The sequence below is a fragment of the Bos indicus genome, chromosome 14 (assembly GCF_029378745.1).
Source record: "Bos indicus isolate NIAB-ARS_2022 breed Sahiwal x Tharparkar chromosome 14, NIAB-ARS_B.indTharparkar_mat_pri_1.0, whole genome shotgun sequence".
NCBI lineage: Eukaryota > Metazoa > Chordata > Mammalia > Artiodactyla > Bovidae > Bos > Bos indicus.
The window spans coordinates 18,442,673-18,465,851 of NC_091773.1; the positions used below are offsets into that span (position 1 = coordinate 18,442,673).

Sequence of the window (23,179 nt, forward strand, 5' to 3'; positions counted from 1 at the left end):
AGCAATAAACTATGTGTCTGACAAGGAGGGTTTGCTTATGAAACAGAGTGTTTGAATTGGAGATTGTCTCAGAAAGTCTCACACATATGGTGCCCATATCTCTGAAATTATAAAGAAACACATCCTGTGTGTCAGTTCCTGAGATCAATCTATTCCCTCAGTGCAGCTGGCTCTAAGTATGCCTTTTAACCCTTTGGGCTGCGCTGAGATGCTGCTTATGTCACACTAGGCAGCAACCCAGACTTCCCAGAAATAGATTCTACTGCTGCAGTTTACTAGCAGCTTTTCCCAGGCTGCAGAAGGACATTCTGTGGACTCCTATGATGTAAGAGGGTGTTCCCACTTCAGCAGCGGCCAGCAGATGCTATGTGAACACGCTCTGTGTCTACATGTGCTGATAAAAGCAAGGAAAATGTGAATAATGGAAAAGGATGGCAGGCAGTTCTTTTGCTGGCTGTGGTGATTTGAAACACAAGCAGAACACACTTCTGAGCTTCTCCCAGGCAGAGTGTTTTAGTCCCCTTGAAATTTTTCACTCTTGTGAGAATGACTCATGTCTTGGAAAAGACAAATTCCTAGTCTGGTGCTCCAGCACCTTCGGCATTGGTTAATGTACACTTTGGGAGTTTTCAGCATCTGGCCAGTGGTTTCAATTAACAGGGGATGCTGTGCTCTGAAAACTCAGCATTTCCCCATTGCCCAGCAGCTTGCACCTTCCATCTGTGTCGTGATTACCTTTATCAGGCTCACATGTTACATATTATGGTGTCCTATATAAGTGCTAAAAGTGGAATGCACATTTGGTTTTTTGTTTTATTTCTAGCTTCCATGTTAGCTGATATTTTAAATTGTAACACTTTGATTTTGTTCCTGATTGTTGTCCTGTGAAGGGTCCTTGACAAGTTTCATCTCCAGTTTAGCAAAGGAAAATAATGTCTGCAAGCTCAAACCCTGGTCTCCAGCCTGCTTTGCATTGCTTGAATTGTAATGAGATAGAGACACTAAAGCCAATATTTGTAACAGGCACACAAACACAAACTTAGAAATTATTTCTTGTTAATGTGAGTCCAAGGCAGTTATTCCTGATTGATGGTATTAGTGACTGATTTCCTTCCATGTGGCAGTTCAAGGACCAAGCTCCTTCTATCCTTGGGCTTTGCATTCTCCAAGGACCTGTTAATATGTACATCAAGATTGTGGAGGGAAAAAGAGATATTACAGCATGCCCCCTCTATCCCTTAAAAGCCCTACTGGAAATGGCACATTTCAGAATTCCAGAGACTGGAATGCCATGGCCACATCAAGCAGTCTGCTCAGGAGTGGAAATACAGTTGGTGAGCAGTCACAGTAAGTTACCCTAAAGCATAATGCACTCAGGACCACCTCAGTGATGACCACAAGGCCTAGAATGTAAATGGTGTCACTTAGAGTTGAGTGATGTGATGGCCACACAACTAGTAACAACCAAGATGTTAACAGATTTTATGTCAACACTCAATTTTAAGTCTTAATGTGGAATAGGAAAATATAAATAATATATCCAGGAAGAGATTTTGCAGAGATAATTACTTAACCCAAGGTACTTTTGAAATAAATTTACTTAACTTTTCAAAAACTAGCTGAACTAAAGGGAAAGGTTAAATATTAATTATATGCAAATATGACAAAACCCCTGAAGTTGGTGTAAATGATTGAAGGTCATACAAATTATGTCCCTCGTTAGAGTTCATTATTGGAAGGGGAGGAATAAAGAAAGACTTCAGGGGGAAACCTATGATATTGTGATTAATTCTAATAAATATAGACTTGGTCTTTGGCATGAGGCTCGTAAGATGCTTAGCATTTCCTACAGATTTAGAGATGTCTTTTGTTAGGTTCATGAGGTGACTTTTGGAATAACTTCCATTTTCTTGCCCAGATAAGTGGGGAGGGGAGACACGCTAGAGATGGAGTTTAATTGCCAGTGGTCAATGGTAATAATTAATCATTCTATGTAATGAATTCTCCATAAAAACCAGAAAGAAGAGGGTTCAGCAAGCTAATGGATTAACAGACATGTGGCAATTTGGGGAGAGTGATGCATGGAACTTGCCGCATACCTTGCCCTGTGCATCTCTTCCATCTGCCCATTCCTAAATTACATCTTTTTTATATTAAACCAGTAATCTGATGTGTAAACAGGTTTCCTGATTCTGTGAGTCCTTCTAGCAAATTAATTGAACTCAGGAGGGGAGCTTATGATCCTATGAATTGTAACCAGTTTATCATAATTGCAGGTAACAACTTGGGCTTGCAACTGACATCTGAGTGTTGGTCTGTGAGGGGCCAGTCTCGTAGGATGGAACCTGTGGAATCTGATACTGCAGGCATATGATGGCAACATTGATTTAATTGTTGGACACCCAGCAGGTGTCCAGAGAATTGTTTGTGGCATGTATAGGAATAGGATCCAGGAAATAAGACCAAGCACCTCGTCTGTGGTCATAATTGGAGATGCTTTGAGGAATACAATATATATGATCCTCTTGTACTCACATTCAAAATATTTCAGGAGATTCATAAACTGGGGAGGAGTACAAAACTGGATATTATTAATAACTGAAATGTGTTTTTAAAGTCTAAGTTGTTAAAGTTCTTCAGACAACAGAAAATGTACCTGTTGAATTAAGCATGATGCTATTCTTTAATTATATAATTTATTTCTGCAAACATTTATTGTGTCCTTGCTGTGTTTCAGTAAAGTTCCTGATTACCAGGTTCTAACTGGCTGGTGTGGATGATGGATGAAGGAGACAATCATATAAACGAAGGACTATAATTTGGAATTTCAGGAGCTTTGATAAATGTCTGTGTAGGATATCCATGCATAAGGAAGTTTTAATGGCAACAGAGACTTGGGAAATAATCCAGTCTAACTGCCTATATTTTACAGATTTAAATTTTTTAAAATCTTATTCTTTATATTTATTTATTTGGCTATGCTGGGTCTTAGTTGTGGAGTGTGGGATCTTTGATCTTAGTTGCAGCATTTAGTACCCCCACCAGGGATCAAACCCTGCCCCGTTGCATTGGGAGTGCAGAGTCTCAGCCAATGGACCAGCAGGGAAATCCCTAACAGATTTTTCAAGACTGAAGCCCAGAGGGGAAAAATGACTGGCTCAAAGTCACGCAAATTGATGGAAGAGCTAGAATGGTAGAATCCATGTATTTTTATGTTCAACCTCAGCTAGCTGCATGGGAAAGATGTGAGTTGAGGGATTTGCATCAGAGCTGAGATAAAATGATACATAAGAAGTTGAGCAAGGCCTATGAATTTTGAACTTTCACTGGTCAGTATTATGAGTGAAGGAATATGATGGTGCAAGAGTGCCTTGCTCACTAAAAAAAATTAGGTGTTATGCTTAGCTATGACCACACACACAGAGTACATCCTTAGGTAAATGATCTAATGTACTAAAAATGATGCATCTATATATTTGTTTCATACATTATAGTTTTCAATGGTACAATGCACTACCATCTCATGATGTTTGAAAGAATTCTCTGAGGTGTGCCAAAAGGACATTCTTTTTTTTTTTTTTTTCTTAAACACTTATTTTTCCAGATCATTTATTTGGCTGTATCGAGTTTTAGTCGTGGTATGTGGGATCAATTCCCTGACCAGGGATCGAACCTGGGTGCCTTGCATTGGGAGTGCAGAGCCTTAGCCACTGGACCACGAGGGAAGTCCCCAAAAGGACATTCTTATCTCTCTTTTGCCAATGAGATGCCAAACTGAGATGCAGAAAGTCACTGAACTAGTTAAGTGAGAAACTCAGGGTTAGAATACTTGGAACCAGTGTGCTCCCTGTGGTACTCTGTATATAAAGAAGTGTGGGACAAGAGTGGTTAACCAAGTGTATCATGTGGTTATTTTTACAGATGCATTGTGAGAGATTTCTATGTATCCTGAGAATAATTGGAACCACACTTTTTGGAGTCTCTCTCCTCCTTGGAATCACAGCTGCTTATATTGTTGGCTATCAATTTATCCAAACAGATAATTACTATTTCTCTTTTGGACTGTATGGTGCCTTTTTAGCATCACACCTCATCATCCAAAGCCTGTTTGCCTTTTTGGAGCACCGGAAAATGAAAAAATCTCTAGAAACCCCCATTAAGTTGAACAAAACTGTTGCTCTTTGCATTGCTGCATATCAAGAAGATCCAGACTATTTGCGGAAATGTTTGCAATCTGTGAAAAGGCTAACCTACCCCGGAATTAAAGTTGTCATGGTCATAGATGGAAACTCGGAAGATGACCTTTACATGATGGACATCTTCAGTGAAGTCATGGGCAGGGACAAGTCAGCCACTTATATCTGGAAGAACAACTACCATGTGAAGGGTCCTGGAGAGACGGATGAGTCGCACAAAGAAAGCTCACAGCATGTCACCCAGTTGGTCTTGTCCAATAAGAGTATTTGCATCATGCAAAAATGGGGTGGAAAAAGAGAAGTCATGTACACAGCCTTCAGAGCACTGGGGCGAAGTGTGGATTATGTACAGGTAGGTCTCCACATCTGCCAGGACAAACATACATTTAAATAAAGCATCTTTTGTATCTCTCCAGTCATATGCTATAGCCCATGCTTGTCCCTTCTGGACAAGTACTTCTTTCAGTTCATCTGAAAACAGCATGACTGTTGAAAGCACATTCTGAAAGAGAGAAAAAAAAATTCTTGTGAAACGGTTAAAACTATCTATGAAAATGCTTACTTCATGCAATGTGATTGGTTGGAAGTGAAGATTATTTTGAACAGGAGACCCTTCCTTCTCTTCCTCTCCCTTTCCTTCTCTTCCCCCTTGGTTCTGCCAAATCAATTCCAACATCGTTTTCCACACTCTTAAACTCTCCAGCGATGTAAGAAAATAGTGTGTGCCCCAGCAGAAGGAGCTGGAGAAAATCTGCAGGACCAAAGGAAGGCTATAAAATATTTTTCACAGAAGCTAGGCAAAATGGGGGCAATGAAAATTTTAATTGGAAAGTATAGAAATTCAAAAGTAAGACACCAAGAAAAAGAAAAGAAAAGGGGAAAAGGAAAACAAAAACAAGACAAAAAAAAAAATCCAGTCTTCTCAGAACAAAATCTAAGTCATGTTTATTTCACTCTCCAAACAGCATTACCTCACTCCTTGCAACTTGACCTTTGAAAGCATTTGTGATGGTGTTTGCTTGCATGAAAATTAGACAGGCTCTGTCTCTTCATTAATTTCCTAACTGCTAACTCTAGGGTTTTTTCTCTTCTAGTTCTCACCGAAGCTTGCTTCTTTAGAACATTAGTAGGGCTCCTGTGAGTTTTCTGGTTGTAATTTTCTGCAGATATTTAAGTTAGACTTTGTTCACAATGATACTGAGAAAGGAGAAATTCTCTGACTTCAGATATATATTCGACACTCTTCCTCTTCTCTTAAACATGAAACCCTTGTTTTTGGAAGATCCATCATATATTTTAGGGCAATTTATTAATACAGAGTAATGCCCATTGGGTCTCTGAGTAATGGGTCGGGAATGAGCACTAGACTGAGATTCTAGTCCCAGTTATTAGTAGCTGGTTGACCTTGAGCAGGACCACCTCCCAAATCTTGGTTACCTGGTTAGAAGATACCAATCTCTCAAGGGATTTCAGATAAGTATTTCAAATTATGAATCTAAAGGGGCTTAGCCAAAGTTGGCTGATAATGGCATTGTTCATACTATTAAAGCATTTGCTGTTAATCACATAAGAAATAATACTCTATTAACAGCAAATGCTTTAATAATATTATGGTCATTATGCAAATATAGTAATTTCAATTGCTAATTAACATGTCAGTTGTTAATTTCACTAATAGTTGAATAATTTGAAACATTTCTTCAGTTTATACCATCTGTGTAAATCTCTCTTCTAGGGAGTTGATTTCAACCCCCAAGTGTCTCCTATTTTCTAAAACTTTTGCAAATAAGGCTGATTTAGTTAACTCGAGACATTTTACATACATCACCAGATGAGAGGATAAGATAAAACTTTTATAAAGGATGGCTAGGGACCTTACAGAAGATTTGAAGAATGAAGCTCTGGCCCTAAAATGAGAAAACATCTGTTTTGATGTTTTGCCTTTAATTCTAGTTAAAACAATTTACGTTTGTCCTTTCTAATCAACACGTCATTGTGTAGTTTTTCTTCTTCTTTTTTTAACCTGCTTCTCCCAAAGCCCCTTCTCCCATCATTTTGTTTGGAATTTTGTTTGTATCCTTGGCAACTTGACTTGGGCCTGTCCAGGAAAAAATAATACAAAATTTAAAATGTTAGAATAGACTTTTTGCTGGTGCCCTAATCAGGCTTGAGAACTTTCCTTCCTTCAGCATGATGTGTCCAGATAGATTGACCCTAGCAAAAGCTGTTAACTGGACCCTGAATCCTCCTGAGCCTTAGGGTCCATTCAGAGCACTCAAAGGAGGGTAAAAAATCTTTTGGAATTCTGAAACCAGTAAACTCTATTCTGCCATGCTTCCTTCATCAGATCCCTTGCTATTTTAACCATTCGTTCCCTATAAAAACAGAAATTATGTGAAATTCACTCTAATATAGTATTCTCATCCTTTCTTCTGACTGACCCAGGGTCCAAGAATTGCAGAGCAGAAGCCCCAGGAAGACCAAAGGGGAAAGGAGTCGAGGTTTTTGGCTCCTGAGCATTCCAAGTACTTGGATGTGGAGTTCAAGTTGGTTAGGAATGGAAGGAAGCAACGTTCAGGTGCTAATACACAAGAGAGAATGGGGACTAGGGGAAGAAATTGACCATCTGCTCATACTTGCTAACCTGGCTGGAGAACACTGCTTAAGTGTACAGAGAGATGGCCAAAATGATTGGCTTCCAGTTGCAGCTGGATCCTCAGCACTCATCAGCACTCTTTGCACTTGATCTTGAATAGATGTCTTGCTTATTCCTCTCGTGTCTGTTGTTTCATATCTTTGTCACTCTCCCAGGGCCTTACCCAAACTCCTCCCTGCTTAACTACAAACAGATGATTTTGCCTCCTACAAAAGAGAACAGCAAAAGCATGGGCTCTGAAGGCTGTCAAGACCTGACTGTCTTCTGCTTACAATTTCAAGGGTCCCCAGCCTCACCCCCTATCTCAAGGTTAACCTTTCTACCCATACTTCTGAGCTTTGTGGGTTGGCTCCCTCTTTCAGAACAAGGCTTTATTAGTTATCACCTCTTTATATCTCAAATAATAAGTGCCAACATGGAATTTTTAGGGAAGCTGTAGTCTAAGACAAGCCCAGTGTGGTAGGAGATTCATCTGTGATGCTAGTGGCTGCTTCCAGAGATGAGAAGATAGACAAGCAGCAGAAGAAAAATAACAGAAAATAATGTATAGGGAATGAGGAAAAAGGAGAATAAGGAAGATTTTCTTAATTTTCAATCAATGTATTTTCTGGAAAAACTTTCAAAGATGTAGAAAAGTGCAAAGAGCAAAACTAAAATCATCTCTGCAACAGAGATGGGAGAGAGAAATTAGGAATTTGGGATGAACAGATAACCTACTATATATAAAAGATAATAAAGACTACTGTATAGCATAGGGAACTATATTCAACATGTTATAATAATCTATAATGGAAAAGAATCTGGAAAGAATACATAGGTATATATTTATAACTGAATCACTTTGTGGTACACCTGAAACATTGTAAATAAGTTATATCCGTAAATGATAAAGAAAAATAATCTGAAACAAATATCTGACCCATGTATAGATTAGCAAATTTAATATTTTTCAGCATATACTTTTCTGTTTTTCCTTATTTTAAAAACAATTTTGAGATTATATCACACTTGCCTTTTGTATTTACTGAAAAAATCAGAACACTTGTAAAGTATCTTTTGACATCTAGATTTGATAATCATCTCTCTCTTCACTGAACATGGATATTATCACATAAGTAGCTACCAGTTTATGTGACAAAGGAAAGAAAAAAAAAAACAGTATCATCTGATGTCTCTATTAAAAATTTCCCAGGTTAAAAATATACAATAAGTATGAGCATTTTCCCAAAGGGAAGATTATAGGAAGCAATTTTATTATTAATTTAATCTGGCAATACCCTTGCTATCCAACATTCTTTTGTGAAGAATAGGAAGATTAAATCATTCCTGATAGTAGAGTTGACCCTAATTGTTCATGGATTTGGTGTTTGCAAATTAGCCTAATGAATAAAAATGTATTTATTACCCCAAGATCAATAGTTGCAGTGCTTTTGTGATTGTTTACAGACATACTCAAAGGGGCAAAAAAAAACCGAGTCACCTGATGTAAATATTTCCAACTGAGGTCAAACAAGATTATGCTTAGCCTTTTTGTTTCAACTTTTATACTGTAAACAGGCAATGTCTTTAGTCTATTTAATAACATGCTTTTCACATTCTGTGCTTTTTGTTGGTGATGTAGCTATTTCAATGGTCCTGAAGTGAAGTGCCATCTAGTGTTCTGAACAAAGGCTGTTAACCGGAATGTCCTGGCAGGCCAGTGGTTAGGACTCCTCATTTTCACCACCAAGTTCGCAAGTTCAGTCTCTGGTCAGGAAACTAAGACTGCGAACTGAGTTACAGTGCTGCTAGACATGAGTTCAATGGGAACGAATCAACAATATATATTAAATAAGGTGACCCAAATAAACACAAGTAAAACAAGTTTAGGTATTGATCCCTAGGCAAAACTGTTGTGACCAGAGGCTGTGAGGAACCTAACTCTTCTGTACTTCTGCTGGAAGCAATTTTCTAATGTATGCTAATTCATTGTTCATGGAAACTTTGTAGTGCATAAACTACCATGGATAATGAGAATTGACGGAGTATAACATTTGATTGGTTCCTATTTTCTGAAAATTTCTGTTGGGCCTTGTTGAGAATGTTAATGCGACTTTATGCTCTTCATCTTAGAGGATGAAATTAAGAGCACATTGACATAAGAATGGGAAAATCTGAATTCTTGATTTAACTGATTACTTGCTATGGGCCTCAACTGGTACAACAGATGATTCCTGAAATCACTTCCAGCTCAAGACTCCAGTTAGGGCTGTCTTAATTTCCTAGAAACCTACCTATGCTTTGCAAGAGTATATCATTAGACGTTTCTTTTCATTTTTAATCTACGCTTTTCCCCAAAGTCAGGTTCTTGAAGGTGGACCCTTGTTTAAGGACACCATTATGCAATTTCCTGATTCCCTTCTTTAGAATGGGAATTCCAACCACTTGTAATAAAGGGTGTTTCTTGGCTTAAGTCTTAGAGGCGACAGCATTTGGTTTCTCATTTTCCAGCTAGCTTGTCACCTGTGCTTTTGCACTGTCTGTAACTTCCACTCGTGTATAAACTTTCCTGAAAAAGACAAGAGAATAACCAAAGGACTCCTTTTTCACCTTAAATAAATATTCTAGGGTGCCTGAAGGCAAATATTTTAAAACAGTTTGGGTAACATATTCTACCAAAGAGCAACAAATAACAACCAAATTGTTTAGGTGTCTATGATTTAGAGACTTCCTATTGGCTATATTAAGATCTTTTACTGTAAACCAAATTACCATAAGAAAGAATAATCCTACGCATCCCCAGTCCCTCTCCCAAAAGAAAGTTTATTTTCTGAGGGCATTTATTTTTTCCTAGATTGGTTTCATGGATTAACTTCAAAAGGTCTTTTCAGTCCTAAAATTATTAGATTTTATGATTTTGTTTTTGCCACTCACAGTCTGCCATAAACTGCTCTCTAATCTTTTTCCCTAGCAGACAGCCCAGTCTAAGGACTTTCATGGTGCCTGCTCAATAATCCAACTTGTTTAACTTAAATTTGTTGGATGTTGGATTAAGGATTAGTTTCTGCTCTCTGAGTGAGTTTTAGCTTATTTACAGTAATGATAAGAAGGACTCTTTTCCTTCATTGGACTAGTGTTCTTCCTTTTTGCCTCTGGTTTTGATGTTTTATTTGGCTGCATTAGGTCTTAGCCACAGCATGCAGGATTTTTGTTGGTGGCTCTGGGACCTCAGTTCCCCGACCAGAGATCGAACCTATGTCCCCAGCATTGCAAGGAAGATTCTTAACCACTAGAACCCCAGGGAAGTCCCAATTTATCACTTCTTTTTATTGAGCATGTACTATGAGTTAGCCCTTATAAGTGCTATACATACAGTATCTAGTTTATTCTCCATTACAACAAATTGCTAGGTGGATTGACTTATCCTTATTTTTCAACTGAGAAATGTAGACTTATAAAGGTAAGGTAAGGAGTTTAGGCTACAAAGCTAGTACAAGTAAATATAACTGGTCAGTGGTGGATTGAGACTCCAATTTGTCTGATTCCAGACAAATTTTGCATGGCACTTTCTTTGCAGTAGCATGTTTACTCTGGCGTTGAACTGTTATGAGTTCAGGGGCCTAACGCCGTCTTGTGTTTGCTAGTGAATAACTACTGGGGAATTTCAGAATTCTGGCTGACTTCTTTCAGGCAATGGCCTGAGGGAGACAGGGTAGGAGGGTCTTTTCATTTACTATGTGGTTAAGTTGTCGAAGGGAAAGTTGTAGTGGGATCCTGACCAAAGGTAAATTTCAAACATAATAGCAATAAATAGTATCGCTGCATCCAGGTTAAGATGAAGGGTCAAGGTTAAGAAAGGGGTGAGCCTTACAAGCAGACAGAGGATGAAGGCAGTAGCAACAGTAGGGGTCTGGATTTATTTTCAACCTTGTTTCCTCATTGAAGGCAGCCTAAAAAATTAAGACTTCCTCTTGCTGCGTAACTCTCAGGGCCCTTTGAAGTGGTTTGGAGCAGGCAGATATGGAGAATCCACCAGTCAGTCTGAAAGGAAATATGTTTTTTTAAAAAGGTGAAACATGGGGAACTTGGCGTTTTAGACCTGAGTCAGAATTTGAAATACATTTGATAGAAAATGTAACAGGAGAGTTTTATTTAAACTGTGGTGAGGTAGATTAGTGTTAAGTGAAGTAAGCTTGAGTGGATTTATAGTCTGATAAGTTATGAATAGATAGTCTATACCTATTATAGATAATTCCAGACATTTAAATTTGTTCACCGTGATAAGAGATTCTTAATATGTAGTCAATTTTCCTGTTCCTTTTAGAGATTCTCTCTATCGAGTTAATCTATTTGTGGTAAAGATTGCCATGCTCTTTTAGGTGTGGGTTTACTTACAGTATAAAAACGTAAAGGTTATTATCCTGTACAGATGAGTTTAAGCAAATTCCGGGAGATAGTGGAGGACAGGGAAGCCTGATGTGCTGCAGTTCATGGAGTCGCAGAGTCAGACATGACTTAGTGTCTGAACAATGAACAATGAATAGTATACTTCCCTATGATCCTTTGTAATTACAAGGTACTTTTCTATTTGGTGTCTTACTCCACTATGACTTACTGAAAATCGTAGAAGTGAGATATAGGACTCACTAGTTAATTGAGGCTTCTTGATTCTGAGGATATTTGGTCTTATTATAGGCAAATCTTGGCTAAAGAAGATCTAGTTTATTAGTATTTTATACTTTTTATGCAGTTACTCTTACTAATTATAACATGTGGAGATGGAGGAAATCTTTTTTAAAAATCTACTAGAATTAAAATTGGGGCTTAGGACATATTTTATCTCAACTTTTAAAAAAAATTTTTATGACAGAGCACTCTCCTGCAACCAATTATTTGAGGCCCAGGGTTGGTAAAGTTTGCTTGTAAAACACCTGATGGTAAATTTAGGCTTTGCACGCCATATGGTCTGTGTTGTAACTGTTCAGCTTAGCTGTTTTAGTGTGAAAGCATTCATAGAGAATATGAAAGTAAATGTGCGTGACTGAGTTCCAATAAATCTTTATCTGTGGACACTGAAATTTGAATTTCATATTATTTCCATATGTCACAAATTTTTTTTCCCAACTATTTAAAAAGATAAAAATCATTTATCTCATAGACCTTCCCAAAACAGGTGGCAAGGCTGACTTGATTCTTAGACCTTAGTTTGCCAACTCCTGTTGTAGACATGCAGAGAGGGGCAGCCCTAACTCTTGGCTTGAGCACGGATGGAGGGGGAGCCATGGCCTTACGCACTTTAACTGATGATTCTGTGGTTATGACTGAGGTGGCTGGTTCCACCCCATAACATCTTCTTTCTTTACATTTTCCACTCAAATTTAATCAAAATTTGGTGACTGCCTTGTTTCCATATCTCCCAGTGAGAAATATTATGACTGGGAATCATGTACTTTAAACAAATTAGAATGATACATTCAGGGTGGACAGAAAGACGGTTGATTTGTTCTCAGTTTCCTGCGTGCAGACCATGTCCTGTGGTTTTCCCCAGTGTCAAGTTAAGCTCCTCATGAACTGGGGTATTTTCCCCCACAGCTTCTAGCCCAGAGCTGAACAGCCAGCCTTTGTGAAGTTATACACTTTTATTAATTGGTGAAGAGACAGCTAGAAATCCTGTTTCTACTAGACTGGTTTCAAGAAGGGCTAGCGTTATAGCCTTTACACACAAACAAATCAATACTATTATGTCCATGAACATACTTGCTTTCACAGACTATTGTAGATGGTGGTTTTCTAGTTGGCATTCTATCACCAAATAACATCCAGAAACTGAACTTCTATAAAGAACTCTTTAATCCTGCTATAACAAACCCCTCCCAAGGGATTTCTGAGAGCTTTCGCTTCTGACAGTTAAATTCACCATGTGAACAATCTCTCTCAGAGAACTTTTGGCACTTTGCTGTTGGAAATTGGGAGGGGTGGGACCAACTTAAATCTGCAGAACCTCAGAAGTTTGGTTCCAGTTTGGTCATTTCAGAGAGGCAGTTCCCTTGGCTTGTTTCTGCTCACAAGCAGGAGGAGTTACCTAAACATGAATTCTAGATTGCCGCCTTCCTGTTGTTTTTAGTCTTATTTTTAGCTTTCTGGTTTTACCTTTCCCAGCTTGAGTCAATAGAGGTGGGTGTGGCCATAAGCTCTGGATGCTGAGAGGTTGAAAGTTGGGTTGAACTTCTGCCTTCACTTTTTACTACTCTAGTGACTGGCCTGCCAGGCTTATAACCATATATTTACCAAACAGTGATAAACAAGGCAAGAGAGCGGAAAAACATTGCTATTGGAAGAATTCGTTTAGGTTTCTGAGGCTTTGGATGCTTGGGTACAAATCCAAGTATTAGCAAAATTCTGTTTTTTTAATGGAATACTAATGCCTAGCTGCTGTCTATTTTTTCCTCCTCTAAAATAAGTCAGACCATGCTGGACCAAAATAGAATGTACCCCCACTCACCCAAAAGGGGCAAGAAGTTATTTAGAAAATGCATGTTTCTAAATAGGGACAGTAATATAAAAATTCAAAAATTAACTTTCATATAGCTAATTGAGTTTAGAGAGGTGATTTCATTTCTGTAATTTTGGATACCCTACATACTCCTTAAATTATAAGTTTCAATAATAGATTTAAATTGTTTTCACCAACAATATTTGTTATTCATATATATTAATTTTTTCAGAAAAATCTATTAGTAAAATTAAGCAACATACATTTTAAAAAATTTTGAGATTTTCTAGTTATATATGTGAGGGTCTCCTACAATTACACATAGAAAATCCCTTTGAACTCAAAAGTGTGTGCATACTCAGTTGCTCAGTTGTGTCTGACCCTTTGGACCCCATGAACTGTAGCCTGCCAGGCTCCTTTGTCCATGGGATTTCCCAGGCAAGAATACTGGAGTGAGTTACCATTTCCTTCTCCAGTTAACTCAAGAGTTCATGCTGCTTCTTTTTTTTTTTTTTTTTTCAATATAAATTTATTTATTTTAATTGGAGGCTAATTACTTTACAATATTGTATTGGTTTGGCCATATGTCAACATGAATCCGCCATGGGTGTACACGTGTTCCCCATCCTGAACCCCCCTCCCACCTCCCTCCCCATACCATCCCTCTGGGTCATCCCAGTGCACCAGCCCCAAGAGTTCAGGCTTCTAAAAATTGTTTTCATATTTTTTCATTCACAACTGGTATATCAAATTCCTACTATTTTTATAAACCAGTTCAGAGAACTGTAAAAATACTGGCTTTTGATATAAATAAAGAGACTAAGTCTTGATTAAATTAATAAATGAAGCCAGACGACATAGAAAAACAATGAAACTGCAGCTAACACTCCAGTCTCTGCCAATCATGTCTTTCATTTCTTGGGTGGGGATATGAAACTGGTTCATGGTGTGTCAAGTTTGGTCATTTTATATCTTCTTGGGCCTGGCTGAGTTCTCCAGAAAAAGATATGATGTTATTAATATAATTAGAAATAGAGAAGTGACAGCTCTTTCCCTACTTCTGATTTTCTTTGATCATGTGGAAGAATGTCCATCTACAGATATAGCATACCTAATTCCTGCCTAAGAGAAGTGACTTAATCTGGTTGGGGAGTATGGAAGGTATAAGGGGTAGCCTAGCTCCTTCTTTCTTCTGGGAGTGGGCTACTCCAAAGGAGCCATACCTTTCAAAGGGCCATTAACTGTGTCTTCAGGAGGAGACTGGTCCCACTTAGGTACTGTTCAGAATTGATACATCAGTCTAATTCTGGGGAACATAATTATAAAACTGGCTACTGCATTGATATGAGCCCTATTTTCCATATCAGCTTTATGAGTATACAGGTAATATTTTGGCTTCATATCTCCTTTATTCTTCTGTTCCATTTTTCAATAAGTTCATAAATCAGCTTGGAAAAAAAGTACTATTTGTAATCCTGCACCTTTGGCCTCCAGTAGAATCTTCTGTGAGCCATTCTTGGGTATAGACAAATTCTAAAAATTTTCTTGAAGTTGTAATTGGTTTGCTTGCAAAATTGCTTTTGTTTTTTTGGCCTGTATAAAGTTTGTTTTTCAGAATAACAATTAACACTTACAGAAAAGCTTAAGATAATTTACATCTCAGTCAGTTCAGTTGCTCAGTCGTGTCTGACTCTTTACAATCCCATGAACCACAGCACACCAGGCCTCCCTGTCCATCACAAAATCCTGGAGTCCACCCAAACCCGTGTCTATCGAGTTGGTGATGCCATCCAACCATCTCATCCTCTGTTGTCCCCTTCTCCTGCCCTCAATCTTTCCCAGCATCAGGGTCTTTTCAAATGAGTCAGCTCTTTGAATCAGGTGGCCAAAGTATTGGAGTTTCAGCTTCAACATCAGTCCTTCCAGTGAACACCCAGGACTGATCTCCTTTAGGATGGACTGGCTGTATCTCCTTGAAGGCCAAGGGACTCTCAAGAGTCTTCTCCAACACCACAGTTCAAAAAGCATCAATTCTTCGGCGCTCAGCTTTCTTCACAGTCCAACTCTCGCATCCATACATGACCACTGGAAAAACTGTAGCCTTAACTAGACGGACCTTTGTTGACAAAGCAATGTTTCTGCTTTTTAATATGCTGTCTAGGTTGGTTATAACTTTTCTTCCAAGGAGTAAGCATCTTTTAATTTCATGGCTGCAATCACTATCTGCACTGATTTTGAAACCAGAAAAATAAAGTCAGCTACTGTTTCCACTGTTTCCCCATTTATTTGCCATGAAGTGATGGGACTGGATGCCATGATCTTAGTTTTCTGAATGTTGAGTTTTAAGCCAACTTTTTCACTCTCCTCTTTCACTTTCATCAAGAGGCTTTTTAGTTCCTCTTCACTTTCTGCCATAAGGGTGGTGTCATCTGCATATCTGAGGTTATTGATATTTCTCCCAGGAATCTTGATTCCAGCCTGTGCTTCCTCCAGCCCAGCGTTTCTCATGATGTACTCTGCGTATAAGTTAAATAAGCAGGGTGACAATATACAGCTTGGACATACTCCTTTTCCTATTTGGAACCAGTCTGTTGTTCCATGTCCAGTTCTAACTGTTGCTTCCTGACCTGCATACAGGTTTCTCAAGAGGCAGGTCAGGTGGTCTGATATTCCCATCTCATTCAGAATTTTTCACACTTTATCGTGATCCACACAGTCAAAGGCTTTGGCATAGTCAATAAAGCAGAAATAGATGTTTTTCAGGAACTCTCTTACATCCATCCATCAGATGTTGGCAATTTGATCTCTGGTTCCTCTGCCTTTTCTAAAACCAGCTTGAACATCTGGAAGTTCATGGTTCATCTACTTTTGTATATAAAGAGCTAGATGAATACTTAATACCTTTAAAAGCTTGATTTTCCTTTCTGATGGAATGTGATCTGCTAAGCCCAGGTCAAATGGACATCTTGTTTCAGAGTTATACAACCCACCTTAGAAGAACTGCTTTCCTGTCTTAATTACCATATTAAAATAGAGAAAAATAATTACTCTTAAACATGCCTTTTATCAATACTGCCATAGGAGTTTCCCATCATCATTCAGACCTGAGGAATAAGATATCTAAAAGCTTGATTAAGGCAATTAAAAAGAGAGGGAGAGACATTTATGGTGACCAACCCAAGGTGTTTTCCAAGACCTGGAAACCTAGGGTGTTATCAGGGATATGATACTTTTATTGCCAAAATTGAGTACATCCTTGGCGAACCAGGAAAAGCTGACCACCTTTCACCACATGCCTAGGTCATCAGTTCATTTGTTCTTTTCAGCAATTTCATTAGCTTAAATACTGAGTTTGCAAGTTCTTTGTATTGGCCATCATATAACAAACTTACATCCACATGATACTCGCTTACTTAGGCCTTGTGACAATAGGCTAAAGGCATAATATATATGTGTCCAATTTTGACTACATGGAACATGCTCATTGTCTTATTTTCTTTAACTCATTCCTTACTTTCTTTGCAGGTTTGTGATTCAGACACCATGCTTGACCCAGCATCATCTGTGGAGATGGTAAAAGTTTTAGAAGAAGATCCCATGGTTGGAGGTGTCGGGGGAGATGTCCAGGTGTGTATGGCTTTAGTAGCACCCTTAGCCATTGATTCTTTGAGTATATATTTATTATACACCAAACTATGTGCCAGGTGTTGTTTCTGGAGACTAAGACACATTAGAATGTGTCTTGTACCCACTGTACTACCTCTTCTCTTATCTAAATTGAAGTAATTTATGATTTCTTTGCTTAGCTGGAGGTTGTAACACATGTATGTAGTAGCTGATAAGTTACATAAAATATAATGTAAGTGTGTAATTTCTGCTGTATCTTCTTAAGCCACAACTTAATGTTCTGGTAAAATGATGTTGGAATTTAGTGCAAGGATTAAGAAATGGAGGTATGGCAGTGGGTGGTTTTTATTACTATAACATATACCTCTATATTTAAAAGCTGAGCAATATATGACTTATCAAAAATCCAAATCGGGTAAACTAAGGAAAAAAAGAGAAACTGCAGTTCAAATTTACACTAGAGAAAAAGTCAAAGAAGTGGATTTTCCAGTTATTATTTATTTCCCATTATTTGCCATCAATGGAGAAATTTTAAGTGAAAGAAATATTAATAAGGTGATTAACATTTATGGAATGAGAAAACAATATATGAAAATATATGAAGGTTAAAGTGAATCCTTTGCAAAAGTACAATTAGATTTTAGGAAAAAGTGAGAAGCACATGGAATTTTGACTTTAAATGTAGGTATTATGTTGCTGTATAACCCATATTGATAATGCTTGGTACTAGTGAAGGCAAAGAAAATGAACTGGAAGGACAAAGAAATACCCTGGTGATAAAAAGAAAGCATACAAAATCCAGATGAAAATGGAACAGAATTGAGACAGAGGAGGAGAATTAAGAAATATTGCCCTCCCGTAAAGCTAATAATTTTAGTAGCCTTTATGTAGAGCCTTATTTCAGGATTCCAGTTTTGAGGTGAAGCCAGAAAAAACCCCTTCATCACTAGCATTGCTAAAACTGGGGAGAAAGGAGAATAATAGGGTTGGATGAGTAGGAAAGAGAAGAAGATGGGACTTAAACCTTCAAATATTGGATGGAAGGAAAGTGACAGAATAATTTTAGGGCTGAGAACTGAAGCCTAAAAAAATCCCAATGTTACAACAAGAGAAAGAAAACATAACAAAAGAGTACAGGCAGTGATGAAGTAGAAAAAAGTTATTTTCAACAAGTCTTAACACATACACACCACTTATCAAGTTAATCTAGTAATACGTGAAGAAAATAAAGGAAAATCATGTTAAAAAGGAAAGAAGTCAAAATAGAAAAATAAAATACCAAACATGACTCTAGGTAGTAACCTCACAATAGTGCAGATTTTGTTGGTATTTTTAGCTGGGGATTCAGTTTAGTCATTCAGTCGTGTCCCACTCTTTGTGACCCCGTGGACTGCAGCATGCCAGGTTTCCCTGTCCATCACCAACTCCCAGAGCTTGCTCAAACTTATGTCCATCGAGTCAGTGATGCCATCCAACCATCTCATCCTCTGTCATTCATTTATCCTCCCAACTTCAGTCTTTCCTAGCATCAGAGTCTTTTCCAATAAGTCAGTTCTTTGCATCAGGGGGCTTACCTTTATTTAATTACTTTTATTTTTCTTGCAGATTTTAAACAAGTATGATTCCTGGATCTCCTTCCTCAGCAGTGTGAGATACTGGATGGCTTTTAACATAGAAAGGGCCTGTCAGTCTTATTTCGGATGTGTCCAGTGCATTAGCGGACCTCTGGGAATGTACAGAAACTCCTTACTGCATGAATTTGTGGAAGACTGGTACAATCAAGAATTTATGGGCAGCCAATGTAGTTTTGGAGATGACAGGCATCTAACGAACCGAGTGCTGAGTCTGGGCTATGCAACGAAATACACAGCTCGATCCAAGTGCCTTACTGAAACACCTATAGAATATCTCAGATGGTTAAACCAGCAGACCCGCTGGAGCAAGTCGTACTTCCGAGAGTGGCTGTACAACGCGATGTGGTTTCATAAACATCACTTGTGGATGACCTATGAAGCCGTCATCACTGGGTTCTTCCCTTTCTTTCTCATTGCCACGGTAATCCAGCTCTTCTACAGGGGTAAAATTTGGAACATCCTCCTCTTCTTGTTAACTGTCCAGTTAGTGGGTCTCATAAAATCATCTTTTGCCAGCTGCCTTAGAGGAAACATTGTCATGGTCTTCATGTCCCTCTACTCAGTGTTATACATGTCAAGTTTACTTCCGGCCAAGATGTTTGCAATTGCAACAATAAACAAAGCTGGGTGGGGCACATCTGGAAGGAAAACCATTGTCGTTAATTTCATAGGACTCATTCCCGTATCCGTTTGGTTTACAATACTCCTGGGTGGTGTGATTTTCACCATTTATAAGGAATCTAAAAAGCCATTCTCAGAATCCAAACAGACAGTTTTAATTGTTGGAACGTTGCTGTATGCATGCTATTGGGTCATGCTTTTGACACTGTACGTGGTTCTCATCAATAAATGTGGCAGGCGGAAGAAGGGACAACAGTACGACATGGTGCTTGATGTATGATCTTACGTTTGATGTTTGCAGTTGCAGACACACAAAACCTTAGCTCCTCTAGGGACTGTATGGTATTGTGGCGTCAGATAACGCCACCAAAGGAGACATATCGCTGCTGCTGGGACTTGAACAAAGACATTTGTATGGGTTTATTTTAATTCTGCCAAAGGAAAATGATACATCAAGAAGAACAACTCAGATTTAACCTGATATTTCTATGAAAATGGGAAGATTCTTTGTGTATGCACTTTTTCCTTACTGTACATCTGCCTAACAGTGTTTTGCCCTATATACCTCACTAGCCATGCTTTATGTGGGTTATCATGGAAGAAAAGGATTTTGGAAACTCAAGGAAAAGTTCTTTCAACATATACAACCTAACTTATGGACTGTGTTGATAGCTAATTTTTTTTTAGAATGATTTTTTCTGTTTAATTCTACCAAATGAAATGCCAAAGGAAATTTTACAGGCCGTTGGCTGTGCTGTATTTTTATATAATTGTACTGTGTTTTAAAATTTTTGTATGCCAATTTTAAAACAAATTTTGCATATTTTATATTTTACTTCTCTGCCAAAATACACCTGTTTTTCCTTTTTTTTTTTTTTTAATAAAATAGGTTCTTAAAAAATTCCTACTTAAAAAGATTTCTACCCAAAATGTGAAGCTTGGTTGACGTTGTTCATGATAGAAAGAATAAAATGTTTCTCTCTACCTTTAAAATTGAATAGTTTATTTCTGTGAAAAAGTGAACTCTCAATGTTTTAACTTTTCAAAAAATTTCTTTTAGAAAAGGCCAATACACCTGTCACACTTCAAGAGTAGAAATTCATACTTATCTGTACAAAGAAGTCATTGAAAATCAAGGCCAAAGGGGTAGGAAAGTGCAATTTTTTCAAAAGATTGAAAAAGGGAATGTTAATTCTTGAAAAATACTAAGCATCCAGCAGTGGACAAAATCTGGTTATCAAAGATAGTCTTTGGACATTCTCACAGTATTTTCCCAGGCTAAGTAAAGAGGAATTGGGAAAAATTATCTGTATAATTTGGACAAATACAATTCAGCTCATCTTTTGTTCTGTGACGTGTATTCACTGGATTCTGTCTATATGTGGAACATACTTTACCTCCCTTTTTTCCCCCAGCTTGTTAGTTTACTTTGCATGTCAGTATGAGGTTTATATGGGCGAAGGAGATAAAGAATAAGGATAAAGCATATAAATTCAAAACCAGCAGAATCAAGCTCCAGGTGTCCTCTTTAGCTTTCTAGGGAAGATATTTTCTGAATTATACAGATAATAGCTTCATCTCTTCTGTTCTTGGCCTATGTAAATGTGTCTACAGAGTAGACATGATATCAAGGTTTAATAGTTGTATCAAGAATAATTGACACACAAAAAATTGAGGGATCAGGTACCTTCAGCCTGGCTAATTTAGCTACTCTGAGGCCTCAGTTATCCAGTTTGACTTTTGGCATGACCCATCTTACCTTGTAGCTGGTGCTGTGTAGACCCATGTTAAAAAAAATAAATAAATAAAACACATTTAGAGTCACATGAAAAGCATTGTGATGAAGCAGCAATGTGGAGAAGTATTCGACCATGTTCTTCCTAACTTTCTGCTTCCTTTTAATACAGACATCTATAGTCCATCCATCCTGCCTAAGAAAAAACTGCACGTTCTACCTTCAGAGTACAAAAAGGTACATAACTTCTACAACGTAGACTCTCACTGATTGGAGAGCTTGTGGGAAACAGACAGACCATGCCATTAAATAAGACTAAAACTTGAGTTTGCCTTTTTAATTATTTATGTTCTAAGTTAAGCTTGATAACATTCAGATTCTCTCATTCTTATAAAAGATTGAATTAATTGCCTGTATTTATTTTAGCAATTATTCAATGTATTTCCAGTATAGGATGTATAGTATAATTGAATTTTTTTGTAAATAAAATATTTTTGATAAGATTATTGCCTTTTTTTCTAAGGGAAGGGGGAATTCAAACAGAACAATGTTTTATTTTGATTGTAAGGGTATGGATTTAAGAATGGGGTATATAGAAATATAAACATTGTTAGTCAACAATAGAGGTCATTTAATGTTATTAATCAGAAGGCAGAAATCTCTAGAGTTGGTATGGTTGGGAATCTAGAAAAATGAGAGAGACAGTCCCAATTAATACAACTTTGTCTTTCTTGAATCTTCTGCCTTGTCCCTGAAAAGAGCCCTAATTTAGACAGAAGTTGTTTTACTATAGTAATCTATAATAGTGGGAAAAAAAAATTTCAGAAACATAGGCAAGTTTGTTATAGCATTATTTACAAATAATAACAAAATCTTAACCTAATTTAAGATTTAATAATGTGGGTAATAATTAAATGAATTATGGCATTTCCCAAACAATGGACTATAATTACCCATTAAACATAATGTTCCTAGAGAATATGAGGCTGTTGAAATGTTACATTTAAAAATACAATCATTTTGTACGATAATACCCTGATTTTGTAAAAACAAAAATGTTAAAACATGGTTATCTCATGGGAATATGGCCGATTTATATTCTGTATACATTTTTTTGTATTTCCAAGTACCTTAATTATGTATTGCTTTTATGATCAGAAAAGGACAATAAATGTTGCTTTTTTCAAAAAGTGGGTTGGGGCATCTAATAACATTTCCTGGTTTGAGGAGCTTTAATAGTAATTCATTTTACCACTTATCCCTCAAATTCATCTTATTTCCCAATTCTTTTTATTATTTGCTTCCTAAGAATCCTTCATTACCTTCATACAGTTACATGAAAGAACAAAACACTATAGACATTGAACATTCCTGCCACTCTGAACACCAACATAGTGATGGTTCTAGTCCCAGTAATTTGCTGATACATGTCACTGGTGCTATACTAGAGGTCGGCAATCTTTTAATGTGAAGAGCTAGATATGGCACCCCACTCCAGTACACTTGCCTGGAAAATCCCATGGATGGAGGAGCCTGGTGGGCTGCAGTCCATGGGGTCGCTAGGAGTCGGACACGACTGAACGACTTCACTTTCTCTTTTCACTTTCATGCATTGGAGAAGGAAATGGCAGCCCACTCCAGTGTTCTTGCCTGGAGAATCCCAGGGACGGGGGAGCCTGGTGGGCTGCCGTCTATGGGGTCGCACAGAGTCGGACACGACTGAAGTGACTTAGCATAGCATAGATAGTATACAAGGCAGACTTTCCTGGCTGTATGGTCTGTCATGTGACTACTTACCCCTGCTATTGTAGCACAAAGCATCCGTAGGCCATATGTAAACAAATTGGTGTGTTCCAATGACATTTTTTATGGGCCTCCCAGGTGGCGCTAGTGCTAAAGAACCTGCCTGCTAATGCAGGAGACGAGAGATAACAGGTTCAATCCCTGGGTCAGGAAGATCCCCTGGAGGAGGAAATGGCAACCACTTCAATATTGTTGCTTGGAAAACGCCATGGACAGAGGAGTCTGGTGGGCTACAGTCCATGGGGTCGCACAGAGTTGGACACGACTGAGCGACTAAGCACTTACCCAGAACCATATCTATTTACAGTGTTCCATCCAGTTCCTCAGCATAAATTCTTTGAAATTAATGTTTTTATTTCCCAGATGGTTATTGAGTCTTTTTGTATTTTCATACTGTTCATGGGGCTCTCAAGGCAAGAATACTGAAGTGGTTTG

At 37.9% G+C, this 23,179-nt stretch overlaps 1 protein-coding gene across 1 annotated transcript in view; it reads left to right on the forward strand.

Moving 5' to 3' along the window:
- The window catches only part of HAS2 (hyaluronan synthase 2), a 31,500-nt gene extending 10,056 nt beyond the window's left edge, over window positions 1-21,444 (forward strand). Inside the window, exons 2-4 of the mRNA XM_070802505.1 lie at window positions 3,922-4,548; window positions 16,850-16,951; window positions 18,557-21,444. Of these exons, the coding sequence (XP_070658606.1) occupies window positions 3,922-4,548; window positions 16,850-16,951; window positions 18,557-19,486 (1,659 nt within the window). The 3' untranslated portion in view covers window positions 19,487-21,444. The remainder of the gene's footprint in view (window positions 1-3,921; window positions 4,549-16,849; window positions 16,952-18,556) is intronic.
- Window positions 21,445-23,179: the final 1,735 nt, after the last annotated feature.